This window comes from Anabrus simplex, chromosome 5 (genome assembly GCF_040414725.1).
Source record: "Anabrus simplex isolate iqAnaSimp1 chromosome 5, ASM4041472v1, whole genome shotgun sequence".
NCBI classification, from domain to species: Eukaryota; Metazoa; Arthropoda; class Insecta; order Orthoptera; family Tettigoniidae; genus Anabrus; species Anabrus simplex.
Window position 1 is genome coordinate 94,848,080 of NC_090269.1, and position 20,850 is coordinate 94,868,929.

The following is a 20,850-nucleotide window of genomic DNA, read 5'->3' on the forward strand; positions in this document are numbered from 1 at the left end:
AGAGGCTAATCCCAAGCTAATGAGGTGACTAGAATGAAGGTTAATTAAACGCTTTACAGAAAAGAGAAACAGTTACAAAATCGTAGTCACCTCAAACCAAGTTGAAGGGGAACTCGAGGGGGTAACGCACTCTCTATCCCCGATTTACTTTATGAAATTTTACATTAGCCGAAAGGAAATTTACATTTTAGAAAACAGGAGGTTACACAGTTAGAAATTCAAACCTTCCCCTCGTGTGAGCCTGCGGAGGTAGCTACAGAGAAATGTGACTGGTGGCCATTACCTTGGCTGTTGAACTGTGTGGCGAAGGATGAGGCGCCTCGCCTCGCCTCGCCTCCTGTCTTAACGCACACACACTCAGAATTTCGGCGATCAAAAGACAAGGTAGCCTGAAAAGCCTCAGTTTATATATCCGAGGGGACGGTTTGAGAGGGTTCTGGACTAAATCCAGACACACCCTCTCATTTTTATTGGGTAAACCAAAAACCTACAAAAAGCCAGTAATTGGCTGAAAAATATTTTCAGAAAATTAGTGATTAGCCAGATTCAAAAACTGGCGGAATGAGAAAGAAGTGTTGCAAACCCTGAAATAACAAAATAAATGAAAGTTGATTTAGTTGAGAAAACACAATGACACAAAACTTCTTTAAATCATTGATTCTTTTACCTTGCACCAGAGTGCATTACCTCAGTTTTTTGTAATGGCATCAATGGAAAAATGTTCAAACTTCTTGACGTAAACCACAAAAACCAATAAATACCGACAGTTTAGGCAACTTCACAATAACACAGTTACTCCATAATTCAATGGTGACATCTTCTGGTCAATGTCCCAACTTCATGCCATAGCTGTTTCAAGATTTGTATAAGAGATAGCATTCTTTAAGGCACTTCTGTTAAATGCGCAGGGTTGGTACTTCCCGGTACAATTTTATTAATATTCTACCGATGTTTACTTCCTTGTGTCAGAATTTACAGAAGTCAGTATTTGAATTATCTTCTTTGTTTGTAGGTTCTCAGGTAAAAGCCCACATGGAAGAAGAATCTGTATTTGAACAAACAAACAATAGTTTCTCTGTGAGGTGGAGAGCACCTGAGGACTGTTCTGATCTGAATGGCTTCTTCGAGGGGTACCACTACCGCTTGAGAACCAGAGAAGAAGGCAGGGTGCTGGAGGAGGGCGACACAGTGGAGACGTCAGCTGTGTTCACAAACCTCACTCCGCTTACCTATTACGACGCTGAGGTCTTCGTCATGACCAACGGGGGATGGGATGAGAAATACCCTTTGATCATTCCCGCCACCACTAATGCTACCAGTAAGTATGAAGGAGTTTCTCTATTTGTCAATTCCTATTCTCCTCTCAGCAAAAAACTACTGAACTGCTCTCCTTCCTGGCATTTGTTCAACAACTTAGGATCAGCACAATGTATGGTTTTGACTCAGTTTTAAAGTCGTATTCCTTTCCTTATGCCAACCCTTTGCAGAGGGATATATCCACTATTGTGTGTTTCTGTAGAGGTTTGTAGTGTGATGTTGTGTTGTATGCAGATGTGTGTTAAGATGATCATAAATACTGAGCCCCCAAATTAGATGAATTAACCAGGCATGGCTAAAATTGTCTGCCTGGCCGGGAATCATACCAGGGTCCCTCTAACCAAAGACCTCTACGCTGACCATTCAACCAAGGGGCCAGTCAGAAAACCACAGAGTGCTTCTACTTAATCGTGCCAGATTTCTCCTTTCATTTAGCTGTCAGACCTCACTTGAGTAATAGGTTGTTCTCCACTAAACCCAAGGGTATCAAGTGGATCAGCAGTACAGTATCTGACGAGTGAGTCAATCCCAGCCAAGATAGTGGATTATTGAAGGACTCCATATCACTGCTGCTTAAAATTGGTCAGACAGCATTAACTACAGCTAGTAGTGGTACAGTAAGGTAGTTGTCGTAGGTACGACATCATAACTGACGTAAAACCTTCAATTATCATGTTTAATATATTTTAATTAGAGTTTATTTAAGACTAAATTATCTTTTATTAAGTGTTAAACATGACTAGTGTATGGTTTCTCTGTAAAAATGTAGTATAAAATTGTGTAACCTCAAATACGTATTGTATAACCTAAAAATCTATAGAGTCGAAAGCTGTAGAAAATTCCATAATGTTCGTATATTAGACTTATTGTACTATATTTGGTATATCTGAAGGGTTCTGGAAACTTACAGTAAGGTTTTATTATCCAGATACATGTAGAGACATTACGAATGTTGTAGATATTTCCATGTATATTTTTAAATATCGAAAGAACATTCGAGTACCCATTCGACTAGCTGGTCGATCGATGTTTCGAGTGTGTTTCATTAGAGTGTTGTAAGAACCCTTCCAGAAGTCGATCATTCTAGATGGTTGATCGAATAGTATAAATATCGAGCTGTCAGTCAGTGAAGGCAGTTCTCAGTTCTAAGTTCGTAGATCTTGATTCTTGGGACTCAGTCAAGTGATGGACTGGGAGTGACTGTTGGGCTCCGAGGTGGAGACTGAGGATTGGACTCGAGTGAGGCAGTGAATTCAAGAGAGTATGTTATAGTGCGCACGTCACTGTTGTTGATATCTGTACTTGACAGAATCGACTTCAGGGTACTCCGCTATTGGATGTTGTATATAGTGTCATTTGCTACTGTGTATAATTGTGTGTTGTGATGTACCGTGTAAATAAAGTAGTTTATACAAGGAAGTGAACGTGTTCTCGTGTGATATTTATTTACGTCAAATAAAATTGCATCGTAGAACGATATAGTTCCAATTAAAAGACAGAAAGGAAAAGGTCTGACCTGGGAAGGGCCATGAAGGGCATGAAAGTGGAAGTCTATTCCATAGGCCTTTTTAGTGCAATACAAGGCAGCTTAAAATATAGGTAACAGTAGCTCACACAGAGAAACTGCCTTTTAAAGGCAGATATAAGTATACACAGTAGTAAGACAATGATATAAATTACTAGATATTCAATACAGTCACTATTTTTGTCCAAACACTTGTTCCACTGGTACACCAAGGTTTCATTGCCAGCATGGAAGAAATCTGAAGCCACCATCATTACAGAATGCTGAACAGCCGTATCATCGTTGCTTCTTCAAAGGTCCGAAGAGGAAGAAACCACTGAGTGCCAAGTAGGGAGGATGGTCCAGTACCTACCACTGGAAGCACCGTAAGAGGTCACGTGTGTTGTTGGCTGTGTGTAGTCTGGCATTGTGATGCAACAACACAATGTCTGTACACTTCAACAAGTTCTTAATGAATTTCCACTGATTAGCTGCTCTTCAGATGCAGAATGTTTGACACTACTACAAGTAGACTCCTGTTACCACAGACAGTGCATACCACGGACAAATACTATGTTCCTGTCCACGGAAGAAGGGTGGGAGTAAGTATCGAGACTTAGGCTCCTGCTGCAATAGACAGTACTTAACATGGGCAAATACTACGTTCCTGTCGACGGGAGAAGGGTGGGGGTAAGTATCGAAACTTAGGCTCCTGCTGCAACAGACAGTACTTACCATGGACAAAATCTATATTCCTATCAATGGGGCATGGCGGTAACTATTTATACTTAGGCTTCCGTTATGTCAGACGAATTCTGTGTTCCTGTCAATAGGGTGGAGGTAATTATTGAACTTCGGCTCCTTTTATGACATACAGTGCATACCATGGATTAATATTATGTTTCCTTCTACAGGAAGGATGAGGGAGGGCTTTAGTATCGAGACTTAGGCTTCTGCTGCAACAGATAGTACATACCATAGATAAAATCTATATTTCTGTCAATGAAGCTTGGTGGTAATTATCAAAGCTTAGATTCCCATTATGACAGATGGTGCATACCGTAGATGAATTCTATGTCTGAGTTAATGGGGTAGGAAAATAATTATCGAGACTTAGGCTCCCATTACGACAGACTGTGCATATCGTGGATGAATTCTATGGTCCCATTAGGGTGGGGTTGTAATTATCGAGACTTGGGCTCCTGTTATGACAGCTGGTGAATATCATGGGTGAATTCTCTGTGCTCCCATCAGAGAGATGGGGTGATAATTATTGAGACAAAGGCTCCCGTTACAACAGACAGTGCATACTGTGGATGAATTCCATAATCACATCAGTGGGGTGGGGAGGTATTTATCGAGACTTAGGCTCCTGTTACAACAGGCAGTGCATACTATGGATGAATTGTATATTCCCATCAGTGAGGTGGGATGGTTATTATCGAGACTTAGGCTCCCTTACAACAGACAGTGAATACCATAGACGAATTGTAGGCCTATGTCCTAGTCAACAGGGGTATCTTCCAAAAGAGTTCTGCTCTTGCTGCTAGATGGTAGAAAATTCACAATGATAGAACCTAAGAGGTTTAGATGTCAGGCAGAGTATACAAAATATGAACAGGTGGATTGCTCTGGTTCTTGTGTTATGTATTCTTTCTCTCTCTCTCCAACATCCCCCTCCCCCTATGTTTATCCCGATGTACGGGTCCGCTGTCCTGCTGCATTTCCTCCATTTTGATCTGTTGCTTAAATCTTCAGGTTTTAAGCCAACGTCACACATATCAGCCTGGATGTTATCAGTCCACTGCTTTAATGGTCTTCCATATGGCCGTATTCCACCTGGGTCTAATTGAAGAGCTGTTTTTACAACTGAGTAGTTCTGCCTGCTCATTGCGTGACCATACCAGCTGAGGTGAGCTTCTCTTTCCACAATTGGGGCAAAGCCAAATCTTTGTCTACATCTGCATTTCTCACGTAGTCAACACAAGTCAGTGTCAGTCCAAGGGTCCATCGAAGCATCTTCATTTCCATGGTATGAAGAGTCTGCTCATGTTTTTTCATCATTGGACAACATTCTGTCACATAAATGGCTGCTGGGCCTACCATGGTGCTGTAAAATTTTGTTTTTAAATGCTGAGATATCTTTCTATTGCAGAAGACTCTGGTAACTTGTCTCCATTTGGGCCAAGTTGCATTTACCCTCGCTTGGGTTTCAGAAGTTATCACAGTTTGAGATGACAATGGACTGGAGGTATTTAAAATGCACATTCTTCTGCAGGTCATGATTGTTAATTTTGATGGTACCGCTGGTTGGGACCACCTTGTAGGTATTCAGGCTTCTGGATGTTGAGGCGTGTTTCTTGGGCAAATACCACATCATCCGTGTAGAGAAGGGTGCGGGGGTGTGGTGGTTGTATATCAGGCATGACTGTATCCATGCAGAGGATGAATAATAGTGGTGAAAGAACAGAGCTTTGATGTACACCCATAAGGATATCAGAAGGGGGAGAAATTCCATCTGGACTCCGGACCACACTTGTGATATAGAAATAGTACCACCTTACATAGACTTCCAGAACTCCATGACAGTGAAGAATTCACCAAATAATGTCTGTGGGACTTGGTAAAATGCTCTTTCCTAGGTCTAGAAATGCCATGTGTACACTCTTCTGTCTCTCTATATGTTTTTCCATTAATAGGCAAGTGTTATGGTTTGCAACCCACGAATCCACACTGCTTGGATGTTATGTTGATAACATTTCTGAGCCTGCTATCCAACACTCGTTTGAATATCTTCAGTGTATGGCAAGGGAGTTGAATAGGACGGTAAGTTGAGCAGTCACTCACATCTCCTGTACCCTTCCAAATTGGAACTGAGATGCTGGGACCGCTACGGTAGCTGTGAAGGCCCTTCAGGAACTCTGAAAAGTGGTGGCAAAAGGGGCTCTGGTTAAGACGCAGCAGGTCGTTATGCTACTTAGGTTCCAAAATGGGTAAAATATAAATATGTAAATAAATTCAGTGTTAATTTTAATCTTATACCAGTTGTATAGTATTATTAGAAGTAATTTCACATACCGTACTGTATATGAGTTGACTATGTTTGTAAGATATTATAAGTAGAATTTTGTAAACAATATAAATTTATTAAGGATGATGTGTGTGTTTAATAGAAAAAAATTATTAGCGTAAATTGTATAATATTGTATTCTAGGAAAATGTTCTTCGTCTCCTGTTAATTTAAAATTTAGTGCTTGACAATAATGTATTTTAGTGTACCATTTGCCACCGAGGTAGACACCTCATTTTCAAATAAAGAGATTTTGATTTGATTTGACATCCAACTGCGAGGAAGTTTGTTCTCAGTGATGATCTAGTTGAGGAGTGTAGCAAGGAATTCTGTAGCAGGCTTTCCAAGCATTTTTCACATTTCTGTTGGTATGTCATCTGGACCAGTTCCTTTCCTATTTTTCATCTTCTTGATGAGAGTTATTACTTCCTCAGTTTCCTTTTTTTTTCTAGTGGCTTTATGTCACTTTATGGCGACGATAGGACAGGAAAGGCCTAGGAGTTGGAAGGAAGCGGCCGTGGGCTTAATTAAGGTACAGCCCCAGCATTTACCTGGTGTGAAAATGGGAAACCACGGAAAACCATTTTCTGGACTGCCGACAGTGGGATTCAAACCCACTATCTCCCAGATGCAAGCTCACAGCCGCGTACCCCTAACTGCATGGCCAACTCACCCGGTACTTCCTCAGTTTTAAATAAGGGCACAGATCTGAAGTTGGGAGCAGGACTTATAGGGTCTAATTGGTGGATGTGTATATTCTTACCGAGCTCGATAGCTGCAGTCGCTTAATTGCGGCCAGTATCCAGTATTCGGGAGATAGTAGGTTCGAACCCCACTGTCGGCAGCCCTGAAAATGGTTTTCCGTGGTTTCCCCATTTTCACACCAGGCAAATGCTGGGGTTGTACCTTAATTAAGGCCACGGTCGCTTCCTTCCCACTCCTAGCCCTTTCCTGTTCCATCGTCGCCGTAAGACCTATCTGTGTCGGTGCGACGTAAAACAACTAGCAAAAAGTGTATATTCTTTATTGCTGATGTCAGCAAAATAGTCTGACCATCGTTGGAGGATAGGCGATTGGTCTTGGATAGTTTATTGTCAGTTCCCTTGATATGCATTACCTGTCCAAAGCCCTGGGTTGAACGTTTACGATGGTGTGTCAAGCTTTGTAATAACAGTCTTTTGCAACAGCCACTGCTCTTTTTGCTGCTAATTTCAGTTCTCAATATCAGTGAGGGTCAGCATCAAGATGTGTATTCCACCAAGTCTTCGTGGTTATCTTTTTTTCTCTCTGGACTTCATCATCCCACCACCAGGTCTGTTTGTCATTGTATTTTTGCCCAGGTGTTTTTTTTTTGTTTTTTTTTTTTCAAAGTTACTGTTGCCACTGATGTATCTGTTTCTCAGCATCTTTCAACATATCTTCTACTGATTGGTCAAGCTTCACCAAAAAGATGGTTAAGGCTGTCATCAGTGCATATCATTGAACATTCATTCTCAACCATCTGATTTTCTCTGATCCGATTTTAGGTTATTTGACATTTTTCAGTTTATTATTTGGTGTATGTAAGAATGTAGTACATATTTACAATATATAGAAGAACAAGCCACATGAATATCTGTGAGTTACTCATTGTATTTGAAGGTCGAATTCTTCAAGCCACTGTGTTGCTTCATCTGTTAGTCAGAGAGGTCACTCCCACTACCTGGATAGCTGTGCAACACACAGTTACTCATGATGTGGAGAAATGGTTGCCATGGGGCACCACAGACATGTATTATTGTTGAAGCATACTGCCACTTGTAAAGCAAGACCCTGCATTCTTCATGGCTTGTCGTGACTCTATTTGGTGTGGTCCACTTTTTATGCTGTAGATGGAATCCACTAACACGGTGCTTATGGGAGAAGATGTTGCTTTGAGAAAAGTCTACAGTGACTGTCCAACAATGTCCCCAATCCTTCAAAGAGTCAAAGTTGTTAATGACCCAGTAAGTGTGGGTGATGCAACTTGAGCCTCTGCAGTTTGAGAGCAATTTGCTCACGGTAGACCAAGAGCATGTTGGAGGATCAAAAATAGTTCAGAAGAGACTGAAAATTCAGCTCTAACACTTAACAAGAAAACATTTTATCATCTACCAATAAATAGCTTTCAGGTCAGTAATGAAACTCATTGTCTCTATAAAATTTTTGTATTATCTGTATTTTACAAAAATGGTCAAACCTCTTAGTGACCATCTGAATTTATGTCTGTGTTCTGTAGTAGTAGTAGTAGTAGTAGTAGTAGTAGTAGTAGTAGTTTTTTTGTTATGGCAGGGGAAAATCTTTTAAAGACACCACTCTGTGTGGGAGTTGGATTTCTACCAACTAAAAACCCCTGCCCTCTTCACTCAAACCATTCTGGAACTGCTTGTCGGCATGACATCAGAATGGAGTGATGTATATTATTAAGTTCTTCCTTTCTCTTCTTTCTCCTTCATCCCCATAATGCTTGTCGCCATTGCCTTTACTGTGTTCCAGGCAAACGGGCTCTCTAACATAATCTGAACCAGATTCCCTGGCGTGAGTCGTCGGCCAAGTTGTTGGCAGGCTTTCCTTCGTTCTTCTTCCCATCGAACACAGTAGAAAAAAGTGTGTTCTACTGTATCCCTTTCAGAACAGTACCGACAACCATCTCCCTGTGTCTTTCTCATCTTCATGGCGTATACGCCGAATCTTCCATGTCCTGTCAGGATCTGCGACAGATAGTAATCTACCTGCCGATGTCTACATTTAAGCCAGTCTCCTATGTTGGGTATTAGCTTTTTCGTCCATTGGCCAACATCGGTTGTGCCATCCCATCGGTCTTGCCAGTCTAGTAAGAGTTGGTTCCTCGAGGCTTTCTTTTCTTCAGCAGATATAGTCGCACCCCTTTCATGCCAAAGTTTTCTCTCTACAACGAGGAGGTCAATGGGAATACTGGCAGCTACAACTTGTAAAGCTGCTGTCAAAACAGTTCAATATGCACAGGTAACTCTGAGCAGCATTTTCCTCTGTACTCTTTCCATAGCTCTTCGGTGAATCTTCCTCCTGAGTGCATTGTGCCAGATAGGTGCAGCATTAAGTAAAATGGAATATACTGCAGAGCATATAATCTGTCTCTTAACTGTTCTTGGTCCCCCGATGTTAGGCATAAGTCTGGCTAATGCCGATGCCTTCTTCTCTGCCTTTTGGGTTACTGCCTTCACACATGCACCAAATGTGCAATTCCTGTCAATAAGAAACCCAAGGTATCGTACAGACTTCCCTGGGATAATCACTGTATCATTTAATAAGAAACTGACATTTTTCCATTTTTCCAATTCCTCAGTCTTATGTGGAGCCAATCTCAACTTATTATTTACCATCCAAAGGTTAACTCGTCTCAGTGATTCATTTACTCGGAAGGTCAGTTCTTCTACATTCTCTGCTATTACCACTGTAGTAGTAGTAGTAGTAGTAGTAGTAGTAGTAGTAGTAGTAGTAGTAGTAGTAGTAGTAGTAGTAGTAGTAGTAGTAGTAGTAGTAGTAGTAGTAGTAGTAGTAGTAGTAGTAGTAGTAGTAGTAGTAGTAGTAGTAGTAGTAGTAGTAGTAGTAGTAGTAGTAGTAGTAGTAGTAGTAGTAGTAGTAGTAGTAGTAGTAGTAGTAGTAGTAGTAGTAGTAGTAGTAGTAGTAGTAGTAGTAGTAGTAGTAGTAGTAGTAGTAGTAGTAGTAGTAGTAGTAGTAGTAGTAGTAGTAGTAGTAGTAGTAGTAGTAGTAGTAGTAGTAGTAGTAGTAGTAGTAGTAGTAGTAGTAGATTTAGGCTGTTTGCTTCGAAGTGGCCGTTTGTAGATATCACGGACGTTCAACTTGAACCCTCTCAATAGACATCTGACAGAAATATTATTATTATTATTATTATTATTATTATTATTATTATTATTAGTAGTAGTAGTAGTAGTAGTAGTAGTAGTAGTAGTAGTAGTAGTAGTAGTAGTAGTAGTAGTAGTAGTAGTAGTAGTAGTAGTAGTAGTAGTAGTAGTAGTAGTAGTAGTAGTAGTAGTAGTAGTAGTAGTAGTAGTAGTAGTAGTAGTAGTAGTAGTAGTAGTAGTAGTAGTAGTAGTAGTAGTAGTAGTAGTAGTAGTAGTAGTAGTAGTAGTAGTAGTAGTAGTAGTAGTAGTAGTAGTAGTAGTAGTAGTAGTAGTAGTAGTAGTAGTAGTAGTAGTAGTAGTAGTAGTAGTAGTAGTAGTAGTAGTAGTAGTAGTAGTAGTAGTAGTAGTAGTAGTAGTAGTAGTAGTAGTAGTAGTAGTAGTAGTAGTAGTAGTAGTAGTAGTAGTAGTAGTAGTAGTAGTAGTAGTAGTAGTAGTAGTAGTAGTAGTAGTAGTAGTTAGAAATGCTCAGACGGTTGAGACACTGGCCTTCTGCTCCCAACTTGGCAGGTTTGATCCTGGCTCAGTCCGGTGATATTTGAAGGTGTTCAAATTCAGTACATCAGCCTCATATTGGCAGATTTACTGGCACGTAAAAGAACTCCCACGGGACTAAATTCCAGCAGCTTGGCGGCTCCAAAAACTGTAAAAGAAGTTAGTGGGACATAAAGCCAATAACATTATTATTAGGAGTGGTAATAATAGTGGAATTACTGAGCTCGATAGTTGCAGTCGCTTAAGTGCGGCCAGTACCCAGTAATTGGAAAATAGTGGGTTCGAGCCCCACTGTCGGCAGCCCTGAAGATGGTTTTCTGTGGTTTCCCATTTTCACACCAGACAAATGCCGTGGCTGTACCTTAATTAAGGCCATGGCCGCTTCCTTCCGATTCCTAGGCCTTCCTATCCCATCTGTGTCGGTGCAATGCAAAGCAAATAGCAAAAAAAGAAAAAAGAATGGAATTAGTACAGTAGGGTCTCTCTCACATTTAACCACACAATATACTAATACTAATGTTAATACCTAAGAGTGAACAAAAATAAAAAGGGAAATTATTCTATTGTACTACTGTACTTGGTATGGACCATACCAAATATGAAGTGGGTATAATGACATTGGAAGACTTATCGAATGGATGTTTTTGAGTTTTGGATATCAAATTATAACAGATTAGTTTGAAGGAAAATCCTAAGAACATAAAAATTGACATAAAAATTGGAACCAAGAAAATTAAAATAATATTAAATTGTTTGAGATTCGTATACAACTTAGCGTTACTAGCTAATAATATTTTAGAAGCCAGAAATCAGGTAAGTCTACAAAATATAGCATACAAAATAGGACTCCAGATATCACTCGAAACGATTGAAATGGTAGCAGATTCACTAGTAATAAACCACATAACAGGAAAGTAAAGTAGTGAAATAATTTAAATGCCTAGGAGAAATAATAACATACAACTTGGACGAGAAACCTGTATGGCAAGAAAGAACTAATAAAATGATAAAAGTTAAAAAATTAACGTGGTCTACATACAATAAAAAATGTCTATCGATCGAAACAAAATTGAAACATTACAAGAAGGTGGTTCAACCGGAGGTAACATACAGAAGCAAAACTCTTTTTAAAGTCACTCAGAGAAACAGAATCACAAAATCTAAAAGTAGAGAGAAGAATAGCAAGGACACACATAAACAAAAAATAATTAAAATGGTCGATAGTGCCAAAGAAAGTGGTGTACAGAGAACTGGAGCCCATCACAGATACTATACGGAAGAAGAGGATTTCTTTTTTTGCTCACATTATGAGGGCACCACAAACCAGATTACCAAGAAAAATCATAGAGAAACTCTGGAATCCAAAGCAACAAGTAGGATGGATTAAGAAAATTAGAGGATATGAAAAAAATAGAAATAACTCTGGACGATTTGCAAAACAAAACAGAAAATCTAAAGAAACTGAAAAACATAAAAAGAAGATTTAAATCAAAAATAGACAAATGAAATACAATGAAAAGGGTATTTACAGATGAGGAACAACAGAAAAGATCCACCTCTAAGCTGATATATTGTTTAAGGATATCTTATTTAGCATTGTCAAAAGCTTTTCCAAAGCCAATGAAGCAAGCAAAGGTTGTTTGTTGTTGGTCAAGAAAAAAACATTTTGGAACTAACACTTGAACAGTACCAAGACCATTTCTGATCCCAAAATGAGTTCATTGATGTTTTCCTCTATCATTCTATATAAACTAGAGTGTAAAGAATTCAAAACACTCTGAGTGTAACTCATTGGACTCAACTGCTTGTAATCAGTACATTGTTCAGAATTCAATTTCTTTGGCATGCTGATGAAAGCAGTTTTCGGTCAGTATGCTAGGGATGTTCTCAATATTACTGTATAATCCCGAATATCACCTACAACCCAATAAGACCCGCACCCTAAATATGAGAGGGCAAAATACGGAAAAAACATTAAAAATCAAATAACTTACATACCTATTTAATTTTCTTCAAATATACCACAAATATAAATTCAAACAGCTTTCAATTAATAAAATCATCTCAAAAATCATAAATTAAATTGATCCAATACTCAGGTTATTTGCAATTCACTGTCGTCATCTGAAGTTTCACCACAGGAACTTTCGTCGCTTGCATCTTTCCACAAATAGTCGTCTTCACTACTGTCCACTGAATTTGAAATTGCACATTTCTTAAAGCTTTTGGACACTAGATTGTTGGGAATGAAACCCATGCGGTCTTGATCCAGCTGCATATTAATCCCACTTCAGGCCTCTTCACTCGTCCGGTTGGTGTTAATGCGTGATCACCATCAGACATCCATTCGGTGTACAACTGTTTCATTGCAATTTTGAAAGGCCAGTTCACTCACACAGCTAACGGCTATAGAATAGAAGTGAATCCTCGGGGAATTATCGCAAGATCGGTTTTTCCTTTCCTCATCATATCTTTTACGGCGTCAGTTGTATGTCCTCGGTAACTGTCCAACACAAGCATGTTTTGTTTTTGTAACAAAGCTCCTGGGCAACGTTGCCAAATGCACTTCACCCAGTCCTCAACTAACGCACTGTCCATCCAGCCGGACTCACGTGTTCTAACAATAATACCGGACGGCAAGTTTCCTTTCGGAAGTGTTTTCCCTTTCAGAACCACATATGGAGGGAGTTTGGTTCCATCCGCTAATATGCACAACATTACTGTGCATCATTGCTTTTCGTTACCACCTGTTCTGAACCCTTCATATCCACTGTATTTTCCAACAGCATTTCAAAATAGACAGGTGTCTGGTCAGCATTCCCAATTTGCAACAGCAAATAAGAATTTTGCTTCCTCAAATGAATCATGTGACGCTTAAAGGCCAGAGAGATGTTGTGAAATAGACGTACATCTCTGAATGCACAATCCCTTTCTCCGATAAAAGTTTGGATCCATCCATGGCTTGCAGTAAAACCCCTTGTTTTGAGTTCTTTTGAGATCTGTAATGCATTCAATTGACACATTTCACTAGAAACACCATATCCTAACTCACATTTTTCTATCACAAATTTGTGGAGTCGTTCTTCAATTTCCGGAAACACTGCACTCCACCCGCGGAACGCTCAGCGATCGTAGTTACTTTTTTTTATGTATTTCCTTCTTCTTCCGCCAATCACAAATACATGATTAATCAATATCGTACTTTCTGCCAATGGCACAATTTCCGTATATTTCAGCTTCACTTACAACTTTAAGTTTCTCACGCACAGTAAATGACCGGAGACGCTGTTTTGAATCCATCGCTTACTATCGAGACAGCACTTTCATGGGACAGATACGGAACTCGAATGTGAGCGAGGTAGACTTCAGTAACCAACAGTCTTGACTCTCGCAAAGGACGATATCCCGTGAGATCAGATATTCGTGCACCCAGCAACACTTGTGAAACAAATGATGATCGAGCATCCGCAGCAGCGGATTTCATATTCACCCATATTCTTTGATTTAATTTCATTATCTTACATTTTGCGTTTACATGCCACTGTAACTGTGTTCAAAAAAAATTGATCTTGTTTTCTAGAACGCAACCAAAACACAGTAAGACCTGAATGCCCATTTACATGTGGTATATTGAGTATGGTAACCATATTCAACTCTATTTCAATGCTCCATGTAAATGTAGTCAATATTTACGAGAATAAACGGCTTGAATACGACCCCCACCCAAGATTTAGAACCAATATTTTGGAGAAAAAAGTGCGGGTGGTATTCAGGATTATATGGTAATTAATTATTATTATTATTATTATTATTATTATTATTATTATTATTATTATTATTATTATTATTATTATTATTATTATTATTATTATTATTGCATGGCCTCGGCTACCATGTCCAGGTGTTTTAATTTGATACCATCTGGCTGCTGCCTACTCATCTATTTTGACATTCTGTTTTACTCTAGGCCTATTCGATGGCAAGAGTAAACTGAATCTCTCAAATGTCTACAGTGTACTTTTAATGAATTTTTGTCAAGTAAACACCAAATGTATCACCAAAGATCTTTTACATGCTGATATCATATGACATGGAGTGTCAAATGGACTTTTTTCCGTCCTTCAAAAATTTGAATACCTCTTCCCGGTTTGAATATGTTATCTTGGGATACAGAAGCCAACACTCTATCGCTGAGCAAATAATAATAGTAGCATATCCACAATTTTCTTGTGACTTCTAATACCAACCACATGGAGCATTTGGTGGGAAAAGTAAATACAGTATATTTATCTTCTATAGCGCCCGATAAGGTTGTTCAGCTGACTGTGTACAAGACTGCCAGGCGAATGCTCGGACTGCGATGGGGAGCTCCAGCTCGAACTTATGGTGCCCTGAAGTCCTTCACGCTGACGTACCATGAGACCGGGAAGCAGCTCAAGGTGACAACGCTCCACCTGCAGCCTACACCGTGCCCTGCCTGGCCTCATCTCTACTGCCACAGCATCCCACGACTGAAACCCGACACACGGTACACTGTCACGGTGAGTTTCTCATTTTATGACCATCCTACATCAGGTCCTGTCAAATCCATGTTAATCTAAGAAAACTTAAATTACAGAACTAGAAGCTTGTTGAAACAGTCTCTCTTACTATTCCCTCAGTACTGAGGATCGTAATCTCCAAGGAGGCTATTGTTCACATGTCTCCATCTCCTGCGGTTCTCGGCCAGACATGTTGCACCAAGGAGGTTCAACCCAGATATATTCTTGATAATGTTCGACCATCGAGTGTGAACTCTTCCAGAAACTCTTGCCGGGAAAATTTCCAAGAATGATCAGTTTTTCTATGCTATTATTCTCATGTCCAATAGTGTCTCCATTATAAGCTATATATTTAGTTTTTGTTCCATACTGAAGTGCAATTATAGGAATAAATTGACAAGAGGGTTCACCTGTTCAATATAATATATCAGTTAATGATATTACATAAGTCCTGGGACTAGTTTCAGCCACTTAGTAGCCATCTTCAGCCAAATAAAACTTAAACAAGTTATGTGATAACTAAAACATATGTATACCAGGCAAAGACATTGTAGGAATAATAATAACATTAAAATATATATAACAAAAAATAAGGTTATGATCATCTTGTCACAATATGATGTCTTTAAGTTCACTTAGGACCTCAGGCAAAAAAGTAAATGTGGAAATGATAGCCAGAATTAGGAATGAATAAATATACAGAAAACAAATTTAAAAGGAGAAAAATTATTTATGACGCTCACCTCTAATGTCTGATGTAGAAGAAGCACTGACTTGCTGGAGGAAGCAGGCAGGCCATGTAAACAAAGGAGTGGATAGGGAACAAGCACCGACTTGCTGTAGGAAGCAGGAAGAGTTCACACTTATTCTTATAGTGTGTCCATGTAAAACTCTTTGTTTACATATTGATGATGATCTGATTCTGCGGTTGAGCTTAATAATGAAATCAATGGTGCAAAGTGCTGTCCAAGGTATGCATAATATTCTTTGTCAGCCCCACGTTTCAAAAGAATTGATTTTCTTCAGGTCTGTAGCATAAAGAGCCCATGTCTTAGCTCCATAGATGAAAATTGAAAGTACCAGACTGGATACTGCACTCATTCTCGGTGATAAGGGTATAGAGAGATCCTTTCATATATAGGATAATTTGTCATTTCACTTTTGACCATAGCAGTTCTTCTCTTAGTTTCAGGAGCACAACTACATGAACTGAAAAAGACTGCATTTCTGAGATGTTCTCCAGTTCCTTGAAGATGCCTGTGCTGACTAATTTCTCGGTTCTATCAACAACCATTATTTTGGTCTTGTTCACATTAATTTGTACACCCATTTGAGCATGAGGTTTTTGACACGAGAAATGAGCTCAGCCATTTTCTTCTCATCAGTAGCAAGGATTGCAATATTGTCTGCACAACTTGAGTTGAGTACCAGAAAATCTGCAATCCTCAAGTGCAGCTCTCATGATGTACTTGCCATAGATACTGAGGAGCACTGGTGACAGTATACAGCCTTGTTAAGGCTATAGTCCCAATTTATTCATAATGTTTAACTCTTTTGTGCACACAAATCTCACAAGAGATTCCTGATATGTGTCTTATTCAATGTGCCCTTTGGTAATTTGCTTTTAAAATGTACATAAAATCATGATTTTGCACTTTACTTTAAACCTCACATGAGATGTGTCACTTGTTCCACCTGTAAGTGGGAAACATTGTGGTTATCTCTCAATCTGTTGTTGTTTTATATTTGTCCTGACATATCTGTAACTAGTAAGTAAAAATGTGTGTTCTTTCCAAGTGACAAACCCTTGGCAGTCTCTACATTACTAAGAAAATAAAATATCACTGTGGAAAAAGGAGTGTGAGAACTGGTGCAAATTAAGCCAAAAAGCTAATGGTGTTTGTCTTTACCGTCATCCCCATGGTCTAGAGGTGCCTGCCTCTCACCTGGGGTTCCCAGGTTCAATTCCTGGCCAAGCCAGGGATTTTTACCTGGACCTGAGGATTGGTTCAAGGTCCACTCAGCCTACATAACTATCATTGAGGAGCAATCCGATGATGAGATTCTGACCCCGTTCTAGAAAACCAAGAATAATGGCCAAGAGGATTCATTGCACTGACCATGCATCACCTAGTAATCTGCAGGCCTTCAGGCTGAGCAGCAGTCGCTTGGTAGGCCAAGGCCCATCAGAGCTTTAGCAACTTGGGGTTTTGGTTTGTATGCCTTTATGCCATGAATTTACCCCTGCCACTCAATCGATTCGCAAACAGAATGAGCTTACCAGCGCTGAATGGAAAGATGCCCCAAAAATGACAGTGAACATACTCCTGGTATGAGCCATCCCAGGCAGATCCAAAGACGGCACCTATTGCAGGAGATGCTTTGAGATCAAAACTCTGTCTCACGTCTTAGGATCATGTCCTTTTGGCGAATGTTTACAGAATACTAGGAACCACACAATTCGATCTTCAATGGCTGATATACACTGTAACCTTTCTGATGCAGTGTATAAAAAGTTCTTGGCATTGCAGTAAACAGTGGGACAAGAAGAATTGATATAATTGCCTCTAAACCTGGTGACAACAAGGGGTTCATACTCGATCAAACCATCTAATTCAAGACACACTAGGAAAAACCTGACTAAGTAGACTACCTGGAGAAATACAACTTAAGAAAAATAGAAATCATTGGCCTTGTGCTGGGAGTGAGGAGTATTATTCCCAAAAAATTGTCAGCACCACAAGACATTTCCACGTAACATCGTCAGATGGGAAATACGCAGTCTAAAGGGATCCATATCCTTCTTAAGACATCGCCTCTACATTCTGCTTCTTTTTTTAAATATACTTTACCTTACTCGATGTTACCTGCAGTGCTGCCTGAAGATTGCCTTATGTTATATTTATTTTTTCTTTGTATCTATTACAACAATAATTTATTTTAATTCTATTGTGAACACTTGTTCTGTGCTGTTCTTTGTCATTCCCAACAGCCTCACCAGTTTATGGAGGAGTAAAGAAATGAGGATGAACATTATTTCCTGGAAAAATGTATGAACCTTTTGTGAAGCCCTTTCAAAAGAAAATGGTACTTCTTTTTAAAGAATGTGATTGTATTTTTTAAGCTTTCAATGAAAAAGCATTAAGAAAAGTTCCTTTTCACTTCAAAATGAAAACACATGCATGAGAGGTTTAAACATATTGCATTAAAGTGACAAAGAAAATAATCTATTACAGCGTTATTTATTAAAACCAGCAGTGCAGCCGAGAAGGTTGCGTCTTTGTGTTACATTATTTTTGTAAATATGATCTTCTTTGTATTTACCATATCACTATCTTGGGCTTGCTAACCCATTGCTGGAGCCTTTACTTGACTGAAAGCCAAATATGCATCAGTAAAAAGAAAGGGCTTTGGCAGATTCCAACATTCCTAAACATCTGCAATTGGTTTATAGTCAAATTAGAAACATATGTCAATCTGTCCCTTAATTTTAAAACAGCACAGACCTATGCCAGAGCGAATGACATTGCACTTTTGTACTTCCAACTATAATGGACAATATTAGTGCTGTTAAGATAGTCGTTTCAGCTCTATTTTGGATAAATTAGGCCATTTGGCAACAGAAATGGGAATGGCCATTAATTGTCTCATTACTAACACGCAAGGCATGGTACTGGCCATACTGAATATTCATACCGGGCAAGTTGGCCGTGCAGTTAGGGTCGCACAGCTGTGAGCTTGCATCCGGGAAATAGTGTGTTCGAGCCCCACTGTCGGCAGCTCTAAAGATGGTTTTATGTGCTTTCCCATTTTCACACCAGGCAAATGCTGGGGCTGTACCTTAATTAAAGCCATGGCCGCTTCCTTCCCACTCTTAGGCATTGAGACAGAAAGACTTTCAGCTCAAGACTGTTTTAACGATCAACATTTAATAGCTTTTTTAACTTTCATCATGCTTTTTAAAAAACTTTTTAACTAACATTTCATTTTGTGTGTTTTCTATGTTTTCAATGCATCATACATGTCTTACTGAGGATGACCCAGTGCTGGGTCGAAACATGTCTATTTATGTGTGAACCTTCGTCTTAATTGGACTTAAAAATATATAGTATTGACTAGGAGGATTAAAAGGGTTTATACAATTTTGTAAGAAGTTAAACCGTCAGTACAAATTCAACAATGAGATTCATAGTCTGTAATATTCATAACACGTGAACATTATTTGTAGGTATAGTAGGTTCTTCCAGTAAAATATTTATGAAAGATCAGTGTACAATGTACCTAATGGTATGTAATCTCTGGAGAGGCCTGGTGAAGGTCTTTCATGTTCAGGCTCTTGTGTGACCTGCACATTTATGAGGATGGGTTTCTATGTAAGATGAATTCTAATGTTGAAGATGGCACAAACCCCCAATCCCAAGCTAGAGGAATTAACCAATGAAGATTGAAATCCCCAACTTAGTCACAGAGATGAACTACCATGTATCACGTTTTCTCACACCCGCTCAATTATCTCAAGGCTCAGCCATTGTAACAAAATTTAGAAAAAGCTGAACACTGAATACAAATCAGTCAAGGTCTTGCCCTCCTATGACAACAACTCTGTGAAAAAGAGTAAGGATGTTATACTATACAAAGAATACACATGAACCAATCAGTGGGTAAGAAAACCCGAAGGTCCAACAAGCAGCAACTGGAGAAATGCCATCAAACTGACAATAAATGTAGTTTCTAGTTTGTGCATTACCTGGCAGGTTCCAAGACAATAAACACTGTCAGCATTGCTGCAGAGAGATTGAAACACTTGGTCACGTCTTGGGTTCCTGTCCATTTAATGACACACTACGGAATTCACGACATTGTATAAGATCTATGATTCCTGATATCCTAAGAGACAAGCAGTACACAGTAATGAGGAGGTACATGGAATTTCTGGGTCAAGCCACCGGATTGACATGATAGACATACCACCAGGTTCAAGTAATGGTTACATAATAGACCCCACAATTAGAACCAAGCCATCATCTAAGCAACCACATGACGTACACAAGGAGAAACGTGACATGTATGAACCTACAGTTCCATATTATGCTGAGAAAAATAACCTGGACCCCTTAGAGGTATTAGAATTGATTATATGAGCAAGAGGCGCCATTACTCATATAATCCACAATTTTTGCGAGAAATTTAATTTGGATGACCAATTTATTAAGGACATTGGGTTAGCAGCCCTGAAAGGCTTGTTAACAATAATCAGAAATCATATATGAGGTGCCTAGAAGCAAAGTCAGCAATCTCCATTTTTTTCATAACTTACCTTATGGCAGTAATGGATTCTCCTTTATATTTTCTAGCAATTTCTACTTGTTATGAGAAGCAAAAGCAGCTGTAAGTGGGTTAGTTCCCCTATTGAAAATTGGGGTTAGAAGCAAAGGCTGCAAACACCATGATCATTTCTCAAAATCTGAGAAGCAAAGCCTACAATATCCGCTTTGGCCAATCGGAGATCCCATTTGGCTATGTGACTGTCAGCCATCTCTTTTATTTTGTTTACACTACAATATGACATAGTGGTATGATTTGTGTTTATGGTGCTTCTACTGAGTGAATTTACGATAGTAGCCATTATAAAATGACAAGCAAATAGTTCTGAAACTCATCCAACCACAGAAACAAAACCTTATCAATCCTAAGAAAATTGCTGATGTCAAATGATTGCTTGAAATTCACTTTAGTAAGAACTGGTGTCAAAATGAAAAATTAGATTTTTACAAGCCTCTAATTGACAATGTCAATCCATCTGATTTGCCTAAAAAGACACTAAACAAAACCTTATCAATCCTAAGAAAATTGCTGATGTCAAATGACTGCTTGAAATTCACTTTAGTAAGAACTGGTGTCAAAATGAAAAATTAGATTTTTACAAGCCTCTAATTGACAATGTCAATCCATCTGATTTGCCTAAAAAGACACTAATGACTGTGTATGTGAACTAATGGAAGA

At 39.1% G+C, this 20,850-nt stretch overlaps 1 protein-coding gene across 1 annotated transcript in view; it reads left to right on the plus strand.

The window, feature by feature from the left end:
- Positions 1-20,850, plus strand: part of LOC136873786 (uncharacterized) — a 788,774-nt gene that overhangs the window by 736,224 nt on the left and 31,700 nt on the right. Inside the window, exons 25-26 of the mRNA XM_068227569.1 lie at positions 1,013-1,318; positions 14,606-14,847. Of these exons, the coding sequence (XP_068083670.1) occupies positions 1,013-1,318; positions 14,606-14,847 (548 nt within the window). The remainder of the gene's footprint in view (positions 1-1,012; positions 1,319-14,605; positions 14,848-20,850) is intronic.